The 19,524-nt window shown below is 37.5% G+C and overlaps 1 protein-coding gene across 1 annotated transcript in view; it reads left to right on the top strand.

Annotated features, from left to right (window-relative positions):
* FAM120C (family with sequence similarity 120C) overlaps positions 1-19,524 on the top strand; it is a 142,652-nt gene that overhangs the window by 35,475 nt on the left and 87,653 nt on the right. Inside the window, exons 4-9 of the mRNA XM_032619723.1 lie at positions 1,277-1,405; positions 13,215-13,317; positions 13,886-13,962; positions 14,408-14,688; positions 16,064-16,337; positions 16,965-17,136. Of these exons, the coding sequence (XP_032475614.1) occupies positions 1,277-1,405; positions 13,215-13,317; positions 13,886-13,962; positions 14,408-14,688; positions 16,064-16,337; positions 16,965-17,136 (1,036 nt within the window). The remainder of the gene's footprint in view (positions 1-1,276; positions 1,406-13,214; positions 13,318-13,885; positions 13,963-14,407; positions 14,689-16,063; positions 16,338-16,964; positions 17,137-19,524) is intronic.

Below are 19,524 nucleotides of genomic sequence, written 5' to 3'. Positions count from 1 at the left end.
CTCATCTTCCCTTTTCTTTTGCTCATAGAACCTTTGCACTCACCATTCCCTCTGCTTGGAATGCATTTTCCTCCCACATAGATATTTCCTCACTCCTATAGGTTCTCTCAAATGTTCTTTTCTCAGAGTGACCTTTCCTGACCCTGTTTAAAATTACATGCCCTGCCCCACACACAGTTGCATTCCCTACCCCCTTCTCTGCTGAGATTTTCTCCATAGCACTTATCTACATCTAGCACACTATACGTTTTACTTATTCTGTTTGTTTGACTCCCCTTACCCCATCCCAACAAACCTACACTAGAATTTAAGTTCCCTTGAGGGCAGGGAGTTTTGTCTATCTTGTTCACTGCTGTATCCCTGATGCCTAGGACAGTGCCTGGCACACAGTAGGCAGTAAATATTTGTTGAAGGAAGGAATGATTATTTGGCTAAATAATTTATATAAAAAGCCTTTAAGAAGTTTATAGCCTTTTACTCAGTAATTACCATTCTAGGAAGCTTGTAATTAAATAATTGGAAGGTGGATAACAAATCATACCTACATTTCATCACAGCATTTTAAAAACCCTTATTTAAAAAAATTTCAAGCATCACAAAAGTAGAAAAAATAATATAATAATATAGTCAACCATCACTATAACATCTTCCAGATCCAACAGTTATTAAGATGTGGCCACACTTGCTGGGTTATTTTGTTGTTGTTGCTGTTACTAATGTATTTTAAAACAAATGCCAGACCTTAAGTCATTTCACTCTCACGTTCTTTGATATGCATCTCTAAAACATATAGATATTTTCTTACATAAGCACAATGCCATTATTACTCCTAACAAAATTAATGATAATTTCTTGGTATCATCTTAATATCTAGTCCATTTTTAGATTTTCCTGATTGTCTCACAAAGGCCTTTTTGTGGTTAGTTCAAATCAGAATCCAAACATGGTCCACACATTACAACATTACCTTTAATAGCAAAAATTTGGAGGCAGCCAAAATGTATCATGAAAGAAAACTGATTAATTATGGCAGTGTCATAAAGCAGTGGTTATCTTTGTAGTGTGATAATTGCTGCTATGGTTTTGTCTTTCTTTATACTTTTCAATCTTGGTTCCAAGTGTTCTGTACTGAAAATTAGGGGGAAGACTAAAAAGATTTTAACTGTCTCTCAGTGAATTAACTGAATTTGAATTCTGTATCTCACCCCTATCTCACCCTTTTTCTTAGTGACCCATCTTTGATATCAGTGTGCCTGGCTTATCTTCCTTCTTCTAGGTCAGAGCTCATCAGCTGGTTCTTCCTCCCTGTGATGTGGTAATCAAGGCTGTTTCTGAGTATGTTAGTTCCATCAAAGACCCCTCAAACCTGGATGTGGTTGGGAAGGATGTTTTCAAACAGTCTCAGGTGAGCTAGCCTCTCCCTTCCTAAAAATGGCCAGTTTTCTTACCTTCACAAATACCACCAGCAGATCTGATCTTTTTTGTGTTGCCTACCTCCTCTCCTCCTAGCTGCTTATCTTCTCTCTGCTTATAGACTGAAGCCTCAAAGTTTCTTTTAGAAAACATCACTAGGCCTGGATTTAAAGGATTCTTTACCTTTTTTCCACTGATTATTAAAGTTATATAAGCTCATCCTAGAAGATTTAGAAAATGTCACTTATGATCTCATTAACCAGAAACAACTTGCTATAGTTATCACTCTGGCATATATCCTTCCCTTTTTTCTTTTTCTGTTTCAGTGTATATTTTAATGTAAAGGAGGTCTTGCTTATTGAAGGATAATGGATACTGAAAAATACTACTTAAGTAGGTCCACTTAAAACAAGAATCAATGTTTCATTGTTAATAGTGAAAAAGGGGCTCAACTGGGATTTTGTCTTGTGAAATGAAACGAAAAGTTAGGAAAATAAGTTAGTTTTATTTTTTAAAATTTCATCTATATTTACACTCTGGGTTTTTCAGTTTTATTTTTTAAATTAACATACAATAAAACTCACTTTTGCATCTGTGTGTAGGTAGTTACACAAATTTTTAACACATGTATTGATTTATGTAGCCAACATCACAATCAGGATCAGAACAGTTGAACCACCCCCAAAATTTCTCATACTTTCCCTTTGCAATCACATCCAAACTTATCCCTAATCCATGGAAACTACCAGTCTATTCTCTGTCATAGTTATATCTTAGAGAATAGCATGTAAACGAAATCATAGAGTATGTAATCTTTTGAGAATGGCATTTTGCATTCAACATAACGCCTTTGAGATTGTTCTAAATTTTTGCATGTTGCGTGTATGGATAATTCATTCCTTTCTTTGCCATTGTGTGGCTATACCACAGTTTGTTTATGCATTCACCCTTAGAGGATATTGAGTTGTTTCCAATTTTTGGTGGTTTGAATAGAGCTTCTATAAACATTTCTGTACAGGTTTTTGTATGAACATAAGTTTTCATTTCCCTACTGTAAATACCTAGCAACGGGATTTCTGGGTCGTATGGTAAGTATATGTTTAACTGTAACTTTATAAGACTCTGCCAAACCGTTTTCCAGAGTGGCTATTCCATTCCTTACCAGCACTTGTTATTGTTGGTATTGTTATTGTTACTATTAGTCATTCTAACAGCTATGTAGTGGTAGTTCATCATAATTTTAATTTGCATTTCTCAAATGACTAATGACGAACATTTTTTTTCTTGTGCTCATTTACCATCCATATATCCTTTTTGGTGAATGGTCTGTTCATGAACAGTCTTTTGCCCATTTTTTAACTGGGTTGTTTGATTACTTACTGTTGAGTTTCGAGAGTTCTTTATATATTCTGCATACTAGACCTTTGTCAGATATCTGGTTTGCAAATATTTTCCCCCAGTCTGTAGTTTGTCTTTACATTCTTTTAACAGTGTCTTTTGCAAAGCAAAAGTTTTCAATTTTTATTAATTTATAACTTTTATGGATCATGCTTTTGGTGTCATGTCTAAGAACTCTGCCTAACTGCAGGCACAATAATATTGTCCTGTTTTCTTCTAAGAATTATATAGTTTTACATTTAGAACAAATCATCCATTTTGAGTTCATATTTTTAGAAGTGTGAGGTGTTTTGTTTTTGCATATGGATGTTCAATTGTTTCAACAAAGTTTGGTGAAAAGACTCTTCTTTCTCCATTGAATTGCCTTTGTTCAGTTGTCTGTATTTGTGTGGATGTATTTCTGGACTGTATTCTGTTCAGTTGTCTTATGTATCTATCTCTTTTGAAATAGCACACTGTTTTGAATCCTGTAGCTCTATGGTAAGACTTAAGATTGGGTAGTGATTCCTCTAATTTTATCCTTCTTTTTCAAAATTATTTTGTCTATTTAAGTTCATTTTTCTTTCCATATACATTTTAGAATAATATTGTCTATATCTACAAAAAATCCTGGTGGGTTTTAATTGGAATTCCTTTAAATATATACATGAATTTGGTGAGTCTTCAAATCCATGAATATGATATGCCTCTGCATTTATTTAAGTTGTCTTTGATTTAGTTCATCAGTGCTTTATAGTTTTCAGCTTATGTCTTATACATTGTTTTATATTTATACTTAAGTATTTCATATTGCAGGCACCTATTATAAAGGATATTGTTTTGTTTATTTCAGTTTCTAATTGTTCGTTGCTAGTATATAGAAATATGATTGATTTTTGTTTGTTGACCTTGTATGCTGAAACCTTTCTAAACTCACTAGGAGCTTTTTGGTAGGTTTCTTGGTATTTTCTGTATAGGTGATCATGTTGTCAGTGAATAGGGACAATTTTAGTACTTTTTTTTCCAGTCTGTATGCCCTTTTTTTTCCTTGACTTACTGCACTATCTAGGATTTCTAAACAGTGTTGAATAGGACTACTGAGAGAGGATATCCTTGTCTTGTTCCTGATATTTGGGGAAAGCATTCAGTCGGCATTAGGTATAATGATAGGTTTTGTAGATGCATGTTATTAGGTTGAGGAAGATCTCTTCTATTCCTAGTTTACTGAAAGTTCTTATCATTAATGGATGCTGTATTTTGTCAAATGTATCTTTGTATGTCTATTGATAGGATCATGTGCTTTTTCTTCTTTAGTCCATTGATTTTTGAATATTGAGCCATCCTTGCATTCCCAAGATATGGCAAAAATGTATTATTCTTTTTTTACATTGTTGGATATAAATTACTAGTATTTCATTGAGTATTTTTATATGTATTTTCATGAGGAATATTGGACTGTAGTTTTTATGTGTGTGTGTTTTCTTTGTTTGATTTTGATATCAGGGTAATGCAGGACTCATAAAATGTATTGGCAAGTATTCCTTCTTCTTCCATTTTTTGGAAGAGATTGTGTAGAATTGGTGTTTTTCTTCTTTAATTGTTTGGTAGAATTTTCCAGTGATGTATCAGGCATGGATTTCTTTGAATTTATCTTGTTTAGGGTTTGCTGAGCATCTTTAATTTCTAAGTATATCTTTCACTAAATTTGAGAAGTTTTCAGCTATTATTCTTCAAACAGATTTTCTGTTCCACATTCTCCTTTCCTCCTGTGACTACAATGGCACCAGTGTTTGACCTTTTGTTATTACCCCATAGATACTTGAGACTCTGTTTTTTAAAAAATTATTTTCCTTGGGCTTCCCTGGTGGCGCAGTGGTTGGGAGTCCGCCTGCCGATGCAGGGGACACGGGTTCGTATCCCGATCCGGGAAGATCCCACATGCCGCGGAGCGGCTGGGCCCGTGAGCCATGGCCGCTGAGCCTGCGCGTCCGGAGCCTGTGCTCCGCAACGGGAGAGGCCACAACAGTGAGAGGCCCATATACCGCAAAAAAAAAAAAAAAAAAAAAAAAAAAAATTATTTTCCTCTCTGTTTTTCACACTGGATAATTTCTATGGATTCATCATTAACTTTGTTGATTCTTTCCTTGGCCATCTCTTTTCTTTTTCTTTAAATTTTTTTTTATTGGAGTATAGTTGCTTTACAATGTTGTGTTAGTTTCAGGTGTACAGCAAACTGAATCAGTTATACATATACATATATCCACACTTTTTTAGATTCTTTTCCCATATAAACCATTACAGAGTATTGAGTAGAGTTCCCTGTGCTATACAGTAGGTCCTTATTAGTTATCTATTTTATATATAGTAGTGTGTATATGTCAGTCCCAATCTCCTAATTTATCCCTCCCTGCCTTTCACCTTTGGTAACAATAAGTTTTTCTACAGCTGTGACTTGCTTTCTGCTTTTTAAATAAGTTCATTTGTACCATTTTTTTAGATTCCACATGTAAACAATATAATATGATATTTGTCTTTCTCTGTCTTACTTCACTTAGTATGATAATCTCTAGGTCCATCCATGTTGCTGCAAATGGCATTATTTCATTCTTTTTTATGGCTGAGTAATACTCCATTGAATATATGTACCACATCTTCTTTATCCATTCCTCTGTCGATGGACATTTAGGTTGCTTTCATGTCTTAGCTATTGTAAATAGTGCTGCAGTGAACATTGGGGTGCATGTATCTTTTTGAATTATGGTTTTCTCTGGATATATGCCCAGGAGTGGGATTACTGGATCATATGGTAGTTCTATTTTTAGTTTTTTAAGGAACCTCCATACTGTTCTCCATAATGGTTGTACCAATTTACATCCCCACCAACAGTGTAGGAGGGTTCCTTTTCCTCCACACCCTCTCCAGCATTTATTATTTGTAGATTTTTTGATGATGGCCATTCTGACCAGTGTGAGGTGATACCTCATTGTAATTTTGATTTGCATTTCTCTGATAATTAGTGATGTTGAGCATTTTTTAACGTGCTTTTTGGCCATCTGTATGTCTTCTTTGGAGAAATGTCTAGTTAGATCTTCCACCCATTTTTTGACTGGGTTGTTTGTTTTCTGATATTGAGCTGCATGTGCTGCTTGTATTGGGTTGGCAAAAAGTTTGCTCGGGTTTTTCTGTAACATCTTACGGAAAAACCTGAGTGAACTTTTTGCCAACACAGTATACTTTGGAGATTAATCCCTTGTTGGTCGCTTCTTTTGCAAATATTTTCTCCCATTCTGTGGGTTGTTTTTTGTTTTGTTTATGGTTTCCTTTGCTGTGCAAAAGCTTTTGTTTCATTAGGTCCCATTTTGGTTTTTATTTTCATTACTTCAGGAGGTGGATCAAAAAAGATGGCTGCAATTTATGTCAGAGAGTGTTCTGCCTGTGTTTTCCTCTAAGAGTTTTTTAGTATCCTGTCTTACATTTAGGTCTTTAATCCATTTTGAGTTTATTTTTGTGTATGGTGTTAGGGAATGTTCTAATTTCATTCTTTTACATGCAGCTGTCCAGTTTTCCCAGCACCACTTATTGAAGTTGGTCATCTCTTTTCTGCTGTAGAACCCATCCAATGAGTTTTTTCTTTTTAATTCTGACTATTGTATTTTTTTTCAGGTTATTTATTTTTTTTAAAAAATTACTTATTTATTTTATTTTTGGCTGTGTTGGGTCTTAGTTGTGGTGTGCGGGCTTCTCTCTAGTTGTGGTGTGTGGGCTCAATAGTTGCAGCGCGTGGGCTTAGCTGCCCCACAGCATGTGTGGGATCTTAGTTCCCAAGCCAGGGATTGAACCCATGTCCCCTTAACCACTGGACCACCACGGAAGTCCCTGAGTTTGTTTCTTTTTGTTTCGTGTTTTAATTTTTATTTTATAGTGGAGTATAGTTTTTTTATTTTTATTTTTTTAACGCTTTGTTTTATATTGGAGTATAGGTGATTAACAATGTTGCATTAGTTTCAGGTGTACAGTAAAGTGATTCAGTTATACATATACATGTAGCTATTCTTTTTCAAATTCTTTTCCCATTTAGGTTGTTACATAACATTGAGCAGAGTTCCCTGTGTTATACAGTACGAGTATTGTATTTTAAATTCTCAAGTTTCCGTTTGGTTCTTCTTTTTTTTTTTTAACATCTTTATTGGAGTATAATTGCTTTACAATGGTGTGTTAGTTTCTGCTTTATAACAAAGTGAATCAGTTATACATATACATATGTTCCCATATCTCTTCCCTCTTGCATCTCCCTCCCTCCCACCCTCCCTATCCCACCCCTCTAGGTGGTCACAAAGCACCGAGCTGTTCTCCCTGTGCTATGTGGCTGTTTCCCACTAGCTATCTATTTTACATTTGGTAGTGTATATATGTCCATGCCACTCTCTCACTTTGTCACAGCTTACCCTTCCCCCTCCCCATATCCTCAAGTCCATTCTCTAGTAGGTCTGTGTCTTTATTTCCGTCTTACCCCTAGGTTCTTCATGACATTTTTTGTTTTTTAGATTCCATATATATGTGTTAGCATACAGTATTTGTTTTTCTCTTTCTGACTTACTTCACTCTGTATGACAGACTCTAGGTCCATCCACCTCACTACAAATAACTCAATTTCGTTTCTTTTCATTTGGCTCTTCTTTATGTATTATCTTTCTTTGCTGAGATTTTCTTTTTTTTTAGTTTTAAATTATTTATTCTTATTTTAAACCTACTCAAAGAATGTTTTTCTCTGGGTAAAAGAGAAGCAGTGAGGATAAACACAAGCAAAATTTTGTTCTTAGCAATTACAGAATTTAAACAGTGGAATGACAGTCTTTTTCAGGGTCCTGACATTTAGGTCGAATTGATTTTGATTTTATGTCTGCTAAATATCACCTACTATGTATACATTTTTTTAAAGTTGAGTTGAGAATTAAAGTGAATAGAGAAAAAGTGTGATCTAGGAGAAAGGTCCTAAGGTCTACTTATTTTTGCTGAGATTATCTATCTTTCTGTTTCAAAAGTGTTTCTCCTACCTTCAAGCATTTTTATAAAGCTGCATAATGTCCTTGTCAGATAAGTTCAACATGTGTGTCATCTCAGTGTTGGCATATATTGATTATTTCCATGCAATTTAAGATTTTCCTGGTTATGCCCAGGCCAAGTAAATTTCGATTGGACATTTTGAATATTATGTTTTGAGGTTCCTAGTCTTATTTCAATATAGTTGGGAATGTTGACAGTTTTGTTTTAAGAGGCAATTGACCCATTTAAGTTCAGACCACAAGTTCTCACCATCCTACCGTGGGCCTTGGTTTCAATGTCAGTGCAATTTTCAAAGCCTTTGCAAACCTATTTGGATCAGTCCCATGAACGCCACCCAGTTGCCAGTCTGGGACTTGGGCAGTGGTTTATCTGTTCAGTTCTCAGAGTCTGTGGTCTGCTGTTTTAAGTGTCAGATCCACACATGTGCTGCTCCCTTTTTGCAATCCCTTCAGTACTTCCCGGTTCATTGGGCCACCCTTTTTCAGCGTCTAGGGCCAAGCAGCAGGAGGACAGAGAAAAAGCATTGAAGGCTCACTCCACCCTACTGAGGCCACGGCTTCTCTGATCAGAGAGGAAGTTTCCTCATTCAGAGATTGAGCTTCCCGCTATTCCCCTATTGCCACTGCTGCCACCACAGGTTTGTTTTAGGCTGGCACAGATGAGAACAGAAAAAAGGAAAAGAAAAATGGGGGTATTTCCATACATTTTCTTGAGTTTTCAGAGACCCTTTTCCCACTCTTCAGGCCAGAACTGGACTAGGGTTTCTCCTGGAGCTCTCTCCACATCAGTGGACGCTTCCAGATTTCAGGCTGCATTGTGTCCACACCAGGGGACATTGGAGAAAAAAGAAATGCTAAACTCACCCTTGGTTTGGTGGTACTTCGAATTCTGGTCTTCTTCCCAGAGTCTTCAAATAGTGGCTCCTGGTTTCTGTAACTACCTTCAGTGGGAACAAAGTGGAGGGTACTTACCCCATCTTATCCAGAATGGAAACCTCTCTATAGATGTTTTTAAATGAATAAAGAATGAAATCAGTGTTTGATTTTGGGGGCATAAGTTTTCCTAACGAAATTTTGTGATAGCACTGTCTAACACCCACTAGTTCACATTTAACTTTCTGGCACAATCATAAAGAGTGTTTTTTTTTTTAAATAAAAAGTATACTTGGGCTTTATTTTCCCAAAAAGCTTACATTCTGTTGATATTCAAATCATTCTCTTTTCAAGTGTCTTGCCTGCCATCATCTTTCATAATTCTCTCTTCCACCATTGATGAACACTAACTGCAACAGATCCTCATTGGTCCGTGGCTTCTACTATGATGTGAGCAGTCCTCTATCATGTCCCTTGACTATAGGAAGTCCTGACCTTTATGACAGATTTGCTCATTCACTTTGTTACTTTGCATTGCGCTCTCAGCTGTTTTCATGAGATGATTAGGAAGAGAGTGACTCACAAAAAGAGAAATTGACATGTTGGGTAGGGAGAGATCCTAGTGTTAAGTAGGGAATACTGTTTAGATAGAGAATAAACTTTCCTTCCAATTTTTTATTGTGGTAAAATACACGTAAAATTTACCATCTTAACCATTATAAATATACAGTTGAGTGGTATTAATTACATTCATAATATTGTGCAACCATCACCATCATTCATCCCCATAACTCTTTTTATCTTGTAAAACTGAAACTCTGTACCCATTAAATGATAACTCCCCATTCTCTCCTCCCTCCCAGCCCCTGGCAACCACCATTCTACTTTTGGCCTCTGATTTTGACTACTTTACATACTTCATATAAGTGGAATTATACAATATATATTTTTGCAACAGGCTTATTTCACTAGCATAATGTCCTCAAGGTTCTTCCATGTTGTAGCATGTATCAGAATTTCCTTCTCTTTTAAGACTGAATAATATTCCATTGTATATAAATGTAGGAAAAGTTTTGTAAGTGCTTAATTGAGTGGTGAATATTTTTAATGTTATAGCTTTTGCTTCCCTTTGTAGCTTCATGAGTTTTGGAACTTGGATAATGACTATTCTTAATAACAAGAATCCACTTTTCACTAAACAAAACAAAACAAAATTTTTTAATAGAGACTTTGCTTCTAATTCCACCCTAAATGTTTCACAGTATTTCCTAGTCCTCTTTATATGTATGTTTCGATGTGGTAGTCATCTCAATGTAGTCATTTTTAGCCTGCTTTTTTCACTTAGCATTATGTTTTAAGCCATTTTTCTTTGTTGTATAATTTTCACAAACATTTTTAACAGTTATAGAATTATGAGAGCTCTTTTAAGAAACATACAAAAACTGCTAGGTAATAGTGTCAAAGTATGGGGTTCTACTCTGCTACTTCTGGCTTCTGTGGATCTTTAAAAGAAAAGGGCAGGACTTAATTAAATATGATCATATATAAAATACTGAATGAACTTCTGTAGATAAGGTCCCATGTTAGACAGTAGGATATAAATGTGAATAAACCATTCTTTGTCCTCACAGAACTTGAGGTTAAATGGGGAGGTAGAAGCAAATAAATAAGTACAACAAAGAAAAAAAACACAATAAAGTTTTCACAGAAGGAGAGATTTCATAGAATTGGTGCCTCTTTAAGGAAGAGTAAATGTTTGCCTTTCAGGGTACAGAGCAGAGTGGTACACTGAGGTAAGTACACATAATTCAGTATTTCAGGGTATTGGGCCATAGATCTATACTCACTGACATATAATAGTTTATAATAAGTTTATAATAAACTTATAATAGTTTATAAGACATGCTGTTAAGTGCAAAAAGCAATTTGAAAAACAATATGATAAGATTCCACTTATGTGAAAAAAGCAAAACCATATTGGTGTACATATATATGTGTGTGTATAAACACAGCAAAAGTTAGGACACATACCAAACTGGTAAGAGGTCACTTTTGGGGAGGGGAGTGGATACAGAGATAGAGATATTAAGGAAGATTCTGTATATGGCTTGTATGTCTTAGGAGATTGTTTTTAGTTATTATTATGTGTTATTAAATATAATAGGGAAATAATAATGAATATATAAATAATGGAACCTTGATGCAATGGAATGTTATTTACCTGTCATTCTGTAAGTCAGTAATTTGCAAACATTCTTTAGATTTGAAACCCTTTTTCAAACAATTATGTCCAATTTTTGAAAAAGGAGAGTGATATTTTGTTTCTAAGTGAGGCTGGAGGACCTGGAGATCTTGATATCTGTATTTGTGTGCCTGCATGCAGGCAAGTAAAGAGATCTGGAATGCTGTGTAGATCTTAGAGTGTTAACAATTACAAACTCTGAGAGATAAGATTATAACTGTTTAAATTTTTCTTTTTTATTATATCTTTTAATTTTCCTATAAAAAATAAGTGTTATAGTTAGGAGATGATTTTTTGTAGAAAATATTCAACACTGAGGCTATAGGGTGAATTGGGCCCTCTCATGCACTGATGATGAGAGTATAACTTGAGACATCTGCTTTGGAAAGAGATTTAGTATCATGTGTCAAGAGTCTATGAAAATGACCATATCCTTTGACCTAGTAATTCTACTTCTAAGAATATGCCCTATGAAATAACCCAAGAAAATTATGTAAAAATATGCTCATCAGAGCATTATTTATAATGAGAAATTAGAAATGACTTTAATATCTTATATTCTATTTGATGAAATATTATGAAGGTCATAAGTTATATTTGAGAGGATTTGAAAATTACATTGGAAAAAGCTTGATAAGGAAAAGCCCCTTCTCAATCAGCCCCAACCCCGCAGAGGTAAACGGTATTTTCTATCACCATAGATAAGTTTCGCTTCTACTTGAACTTTATATTTACTCTTTTGTGTGTCTCTTCTTTCATTCATTATTATGTCTGAGATTAGTCCATGTTGTTGCATATATCAGTCCTTTGTTCTTTATTACTGCACAGTTTTTTATCATATGAATATGCCATAATTTATCCATTCTTCTGTTGATATACATTTGAGTTATTTCCAGTTTGGAGCTATTAAATAAAGCTGTTGTTAGTATTCTTGTTCATATTTTTTGGTGGACATGTGTACTCATTTCTCCTGGATAAATACTTAGGAGTAGGATTGCTGTGCCATATGGCAAATATATGTTTAACATTATAAGAAACTGCCAGACTGTTTTCTCAACTCTACCAATATACATTCTTACAAGCAGTGTATTGGGATTCCAGTCACTCTATATCCTTGCCAGTGCTAGATATTTATAGTCTTTAATTTTAGCCATTCTGGTGGATATATAGTGACTTCACATTGTGGATTTTGTATATGTTTAAGAGGTTCTGGTTGTAATATTCATACCTTTTGAACCAATAATTCCACTTTGGGGACATTTTCATATGGACATAATCTGAAATCCAGAAAAACTTATACGTGCATATATGTTCTTTTCTGTGTAAGTTATAATAGCCAAATGTGAGAAATAACCTAAATGTCAGGTATTAGAGAAGTAGTTAAATAATTTATGATATATGTATAATGATAAAATATTCAGCCATTCAAAATTATCTTGTAGTGTAATGAAAGCAAGATATGAAATTGTACACAGAGTACGGTATCAACTATAGAAAAAATATGTGTATTAAAATAGACTAGCCATACTTCAACAAAAAAATGTATTTTAAAAATTAGTGGAGGGCTTCCCTGGTGGTGCAGTGGTTAAGAATCCGCCTGCCAATGCAGGGGACACGGGTTCGAGCCCTGGTCTGGGAGGATCCCACATGCCGCGGAGCAACTAAGCCCGCGCGCCACAACTACTGAGCCTGCACTCTAGAGCCAGAGAGCCACAACTACTGAGCCCGCGTGCCACAACTACTGAAGCCCGTGCTCCTACAGCCTTGTGCTCCGCACAAGAGAAGCCACCGCAATGAGAAGCCTGCTCACTGCAACAAAGAGTAGCCCCTGCTCGCCGCAACTAGAGAAAGCCTGCATGCAGCAATGAAGACCCAACACAGCCAAAAAAAAAAAAATTAGTGGAAGGAAGCACACCAAAATATCTTTGGGTGATGGTACTGTGTAGTCTTTTTCTCCTATCTTTATGTATTTTTTCTAATGATCATGTGACCATTTTAGAATAGCACAAAATGTAAGTAAACTTTATTTATTTATTTTTAAACTTAGTTTTTTTAAGTATTCCATCTTTTATGTTCTATAATGCTCTCTCCCTACCTAAACTTTTCTGCAGCATGAAAAATTGCTCCCTTGGGTTTCTTTAAACATTTGATTTCTGCTACTGTTTTGACTCTCAAATTATAAATTGCATGACAAAGACACTCTCATGTTATTTCTTCTTCTGAACATTTGATGTTCCAACATCCAGTCCAGGACAGAAGATAAAATAGAACGATTCAAGAAAGCAGTTGAGTACTATTCAGTCACAACCAAACTCTCTTCGCTGCCAGTGGGTCCCTCCTCCTTTCTAGGTAAGGCTTCCATTTGACCCTGAGCTGCTCTGTCTATAGAGGAAACTGAGTTAGTCCCTCAGGAACTCCTGGGACAGAGTGGAATCACTTATTTGTATTGCACCCTTCTAGAAGTCATTCCTATTTGATAGACATCCTTTTGATTTCCATGTAATAAGAGAGGTGACATGAAACAGGGCCCTCATTTCTTGAATTTATAGATGGAATCCAACGCTATTTCCTTAGGTTGGGCTTCTTCTGGTGCTAATCTCCGTTGTGGCCTGGTATATGTAAAATCGCCCTGTCTGTGGGGTCAGGCCTGAGTTTGAATTCTACCTCTGCTATGTACTAGCTGTGTGATCTTTGCAAGTCACATCTGTATGAAATGTGGCTCAGGATACCTCCTTAATAGGGTTGTTATCAGAAGAAATAATTTATGTAAGGTTCTTGGCATGGCACATAGTAGCTGTTCAATAAATTGTTAACTTATTTATTAATAATAATTTCTCAGGTGTTTTGAGATTAGCAGAATATAACAGGGTACAGTTATTAGGATTGACTAAAGGATAGCCCTTTCTCTTTGCTTCAGGTTTTCGGAATAATCGACTTGGAAATCCTCCCATTCCACGAAATCAAATGGGCACTATCTCTGCTGGAAAGCCAATGGTAAATATCTTTTAAGAAGCTTGACACCATTTGATAGCATTAGACTTGGGTTGCTTCCCGATTTTTATAATCTGAGTTAAGGAGTTAGGGTGACTCAGTATTATCAGAATGTCAGTACTATCAGAATGTCATGTTCTCAACTTGAGGCTGGCAGACTCTGTAAAGAAAACATCCAAATCAGTAACCACTAGGGCATTGTGAAGGTAAATTAGATAATGTTGGAAGAATGGTTCTAGGAGACATAGATTTGTCCATTGTCCTGCCTTTGGAGGATTCTGTCCATACATCACTGTTAGAATTATTTCTTGTTATTCTCAGTAGGTTCTTTGTATCCAAACAGTTCCAGCTACTGGCATCATCCACTATGTCACAACTTCTGGGGAAACCATCTTGGAGCCTGGTAAAATGTTAAATAAAGAGCTTTTCTGTCTGTTTTGTCCTTTAGTTTTCTCACCACGTGCCCCAGAAAATGAAATATCCACCACCATTCCCAGTGGGACCCAACTCCTCTCTTCTCTTCTCCCCCCATGCTTTGGGGGAATCCCATGCTTTTTCTGAGGATCCCATGCTGCAGGACAGCCCCTTTGCCAGTTGGGCTGTCTCTTATGATTCCTCTGCATCCCAGTTTCCCAATTACCTGACTTCCAAAGCCTCACCTCCTTTGGGACCAGACTCTTCCCACTCCTCTTCCTCTGATGCTGATGAGCCAAATGGAGCCAGCTCTGAGTAAGTATCTGTACAGGCACCCCAGGGAACAGAATTCTGAAGCATCTGTATTCTTTTGCGGTAACCTAGGTAGGGAATGTGGGAAAGTGTATGTTCCTGGCTTTTCTCTGTGACTCTTTGCTCTTAAGTGAAGTAGGAAAATTCTCTCTATGCTTGGCTACTTCATGCTCATCTGGACCCTGTACAAGTGGTAATTTTCAGATACCCAGGCCACTGAGGTAGAAGGCAGCATAGCAGCTGGTTAGGGAAGCCCTGGTAGGGGTGTGCTATGTATCATGTCTATCATCTCTCAATTTGTGAAGGGGAGTAGGTTGAATGGGAAAAAAACTTGAAAGACTTTATAGAGTTGAGGTATTGGAACAGTTGAGTATGCAGTTATATTGCTTGGTAACTAAGACAGGGTTCTGAGGATTAAAACAGTGAGATTTTATATAAGCTCATTTGTTCTTAGATTATTCCTCCAAGCAGATTATTCCTGGGAGACAGAGCTGCTTTGAGGGTTTTTTGGGTTTTTGTTTGTTTGCTTGCTTTTATATTTATTTATTCATTCATTTATTTTGGCTGCACTGGGTCTTAGTCGCGGCATGCGAGCTCCTTAGTTGCGTCATGCAGGCTCTTAGTTGTAGCATGCATGCGGGATCTAGTTCCCCAACCAGGGACTAAATCTGGGCCCCCAGTATTGGGAGCATGGAATCTTACTCACTGGACAACCAGGGAAGTTCCTGAGATTTTAAATTGTAGTTATTTCCTTAGAACATGAGCAGACTCTAAACATGGCCTCTTATAAGGTATAAAGAATTCAGAATGGTTCCCATGACTTTTAAAAAAAATTTTGGCTCTGTTGGGTCTTTGTTGCTGCGTGTGGGCTTTCTCTAGTTGTGGCGAGTGGGGGCTACTCTTTGTTGCAGTGAGCGGGCTTCTTATTGCGGTGGCTTCTCTGGTTGCAGAGCACGGGCTCTAGGCACACGGGCTTCAGTAGCTGTGGCACGTGGGCTCAGTAGTTGTAGCTCGCGGGCTCTAGAGCACAGGCTCAGTAGTTGTGGCACACGGGCTTAGTTGCTCCGTGGCATGTGGGAGCTTCCTGGACCAGGGCTTGAACCTGTGTCCCTGCATTGGCAGGCAGATTCTTTACCACTGCGCCACCAGGGAAGCCCGGTTCCCATGACTTTTGATTGCTTTGGTTTATATCAGATGAAAGAAGCCAGGAAGATAGTGATGGCCACTGAGAGGAAAGGTATCAGGTCCAGTGCTAACCCAGTATCCTGGCTTCCAAAGGGTTTGTTAAGATTCCTTGGAATCAGAACAGGCATCTTGAGTTGGAATGTCATTATCAACCCCCCTTCTCTCTTCTACACTATCTTTTAAAACCTTTTAGTCACATCACAGAAACACTTCAGCAGCAGCCTGGATGGGAGGATCCAAATGGTGACAGAGGGTCTTGGGTACAGCCTATCGATGCTGGAGTTTCAGATGCCAGCCTGGGTGATGGTGAGCCCCACATCCCATCTCTGCTCTCTATGTCTACGAGGAACCACATGGACATCACCATTCCACCCTTACCTCCAGTAGCTCCAGAAGTCTTGCGGGTTGCTGAACACAGACATCGAAGGGGTCTTATGTACCCATATATCTACCATGTCCTCACTAAGGTGAGAGAACACATCAATACCTACCTCCCTGTTCTTAACACTGTACTTCACACTTCCTAGGACTGTAAGTTACCAGAGAAAATTCTGATGATTGTATCTGAAAGGAGATCAAGTGTGCTGGGGCCCCTCATTGTATCAAGGGTCTCTAGTGAGGTGAGACCAGCAAAAGATGGGACTGTGCAGTAAATGAGGCCTAGAAGAGAAGTATAATTGTGAGATTTTGAAGAAGATAATGCACCATGTTTGTGGACTCTGGTCTAGGGATGGACACACTCTAAGAAGAGGCATTATGCCCTTGTTCTTTACCTCTCCATCTACTTCTCCAGAGCTATTCCCTTCCTCCAGTCTTACCATACAAATCTATCCCTCAGCAAAATGTCTAAGATGAATTTTCTCTATTTAGTCAGCTGTAGATAGTCATAGCAGAGACTTTAAAAATGGAATTTAGCTTTTAAGCTGCCTGTGGTCAGTTCGGCTTGTTACAACTTTTTTTAGTCTGAAATTCTGTCTAAATACAAGTAGAAAATTTAATAGTGAGGCTACAGTTCATTACTGTTTCTTCTCAGCTCAATTCCAAACCTTGAGGTAACTCATTTTCTCCTTTCTCCTGTACCATTTTCTCATTAGGGTGAGATTAAGATCCCTGTATGTATTGAGGATGAGTGTAACATGGAGCTGCCTCCAGCTGCTCTCCTGTTCCGGTCAGCTCGTCAATATGTATATGGGGTCCTTTTCAGTCTGGCAGAGACACAGAGGAAAATGGAACGCCTGGCCATACGGCGGCGGTTGCCTGTAGAAGGTATGTGTGGTTCTAGCTTTGACAGTTCTCTCAATGCTTTGACTCAGGGCAAAAATGTCTATGCAAGTACATCATACTTTTGGCTATGGAATAGTCTTTAAGAAAGTGCATAATTCACCGGAACATATACTGGTATGGGAAATGCATTAACTTAAGCCCAAATTCTTTAATCCTTAGGCATTCAGAGCTGGACTTTGGGAATGTAGAAGTGTATCTGACACAGTCTCTCCTCCTCAGTGAGGTTTCTGTTTTGGGATTTGATCCTGTAGGTAATTGGAGCCATTGAGATGTTTTAAGCTGCAGAGTGATATGGTCAAATTAGCATGTTCAAAAGAACCAACTAGATTTCTGCTTCTGGGAAGATGGAATAGATATACTTTTCCCTATTCCTCCTGCTAAATAAAAGTAAAAGTTCAGGATATTATATACAAAACAAGCACAAGATACTCTAGAAGGTGAACAGAAGGTGACAGATTGGCTAAGGGCCTTGGGATCCAAGGAATGCTGCAGTAGTGAGTTCCCTGGGTTTTCTTTGTGCCTTATATATCCCAGACTGTGTGCAGGACAAGCTGGAAGCCCAGAAACACCAACAGGTGCAGACCAAGAAAAGCCTGCTCTCTCTAGCCAAAGTACACAGAAGGAACAACCTAGTAATACAGAAATCTTTTAGATAATAACTACTCTATTCCAGCCAAACACTAGAGAAAAACTGTAGCCCACTCTTACCCCTACCAGCAAAGGCCAAAGGAAGAACCTAGACTTCTACCATTGCCAGACTGTAAGAAGGTATACCACCTGCTCCTGCTGTGGAAGTGTCAGACAAGGGCACATTGGGAGTGAGGACTTCTACTCCCACTTGGCAGTAATGAGACAGCATCCTCCTTCACCCACCAGAGTGGTGTCAGAAAAGACCTGCTAAAACACAAAATTTAAATGAGATCCAGAGTCTCATAAAATAATACCCCAAATATTAAGGTTTGAATTGAAAATCCCTCATCATACCAAGAACCAGAAAGATATCAAACTGACTGAGGAAAGAAAATCAATAGATTTGTGTTATCCATAGAAAATCAAATCACTGTAACACAAATGACTGAATTACCTGATAAGGATTTCAGAGCAGCCATGAGAGAGGAATTCTTTGACAAACAATTCTGAACATTCTTTTCTTGGGCTGTGCTGTATGGCTTGTGCAGTGAAAGCACCAGGTCCTAACCACTGGACAGCCAGGGAATTTGCTGAACATTCTTGATACAAATTAAAAATAGAAAGTCTTACAAAGAGATATAATATACAAAAGAACAAATGGAAATTAAGAACTAAAAGATACAATAACTGAAATAAAATACACAAAAGATGGGTTAAACTGCAGATTGGAGACAACAGAGAAAATAATCAGTGAACTTAGAGAAAGAACAATAGAAATTATCTAATCTGAATAACAAAGAGAAAATAGACTGAAAAATGAACAGGGATCAGTGGAACTATAACAAAAGATCTAATATTCGTGCCAATCAGAGTCTCAGAAGGAGAGGCGAAAGAGGGTAAGGCTGCAAAAGTACTCAAAGAAATAATATATAATATTTATATTTAATAACTTAAATAAATATTCCCAAATTTGGCAGAACCATATGCCCACAGTGTGTATCTGTTAATCCAAAACTCCTAATTTATCCCCCCCTTTTCCCCTTTGGTAGCCATAAACTTGTTTTCTATGTCTGTGAGTCTGTTTCTGTTTTGTAAATAAGTTCATTTGCATCATTTTTTAGATTCCACATGTAAGTGATATCATACGATATTTGTCTTTCTCTGTCTGACTTATTTCACTAAGCATAATATTCTCTAGGTCCATCCATGTTGCTGCAAATTGAAGAATTTCATTCTGCAAATTTTTTTATGGCTGAGTAATATTCCTCTGTGTGTGTGTGTGTGTGTGTCTCACATCTACTTTATCCACTCATCTGTCAGTAGATACTTAAGTTGCTTCTGTATCTTGGCTATTGTAAATAGTGCTGCTATGACCATTGGGGTGCATGTATCTATTTAAATTAGAGTTTTCATCTTTTCCGGATATATGCTGAGGAGTGGGATTGCTGGATCATATGGCAACTCTATTTTTAGTTTTTTAAGGAACCTCAATACTGTTCTCCATGGTGGCTGCACCAATTTACATTCCCATCAGCAGTGTAGGAGGGTTCTCTTTTCTCCACACCCTCTCCAGCATTTATTATTTGTAGACATTTTTTTGTTTTTTTTTTGTGGTACGCGGGCCTCTCACTGCTGTGGCCTCTCCTGTTGTGGAGCACAGACTCCGGACGTGCAGGCCCAGCGGCCATGGCTCAAGGGCCCAGCTGCTCCACGGCATGTGGGATCTTCCCGGACCGAGGC

This window comes from Phocoena sinus, chromosome X (assembly GCF_008692025.1).
Source record: "Phocoena sinus isolate mPhoSin1 chromosome X, mPhoSin1.pri, whole genome shotgun sequence".
Classification (NCBI taxonomy): Eukaryota; Metazoa; Chordata; class Mammalia; order Artiodactyla; family Phocoenidae; genus Phocoena; species Phocoena sinus.
Note: the sequence above shows the minus strand (reverse complement) of the source record. Positions and strands in the feature narration are given on the sequence as shown.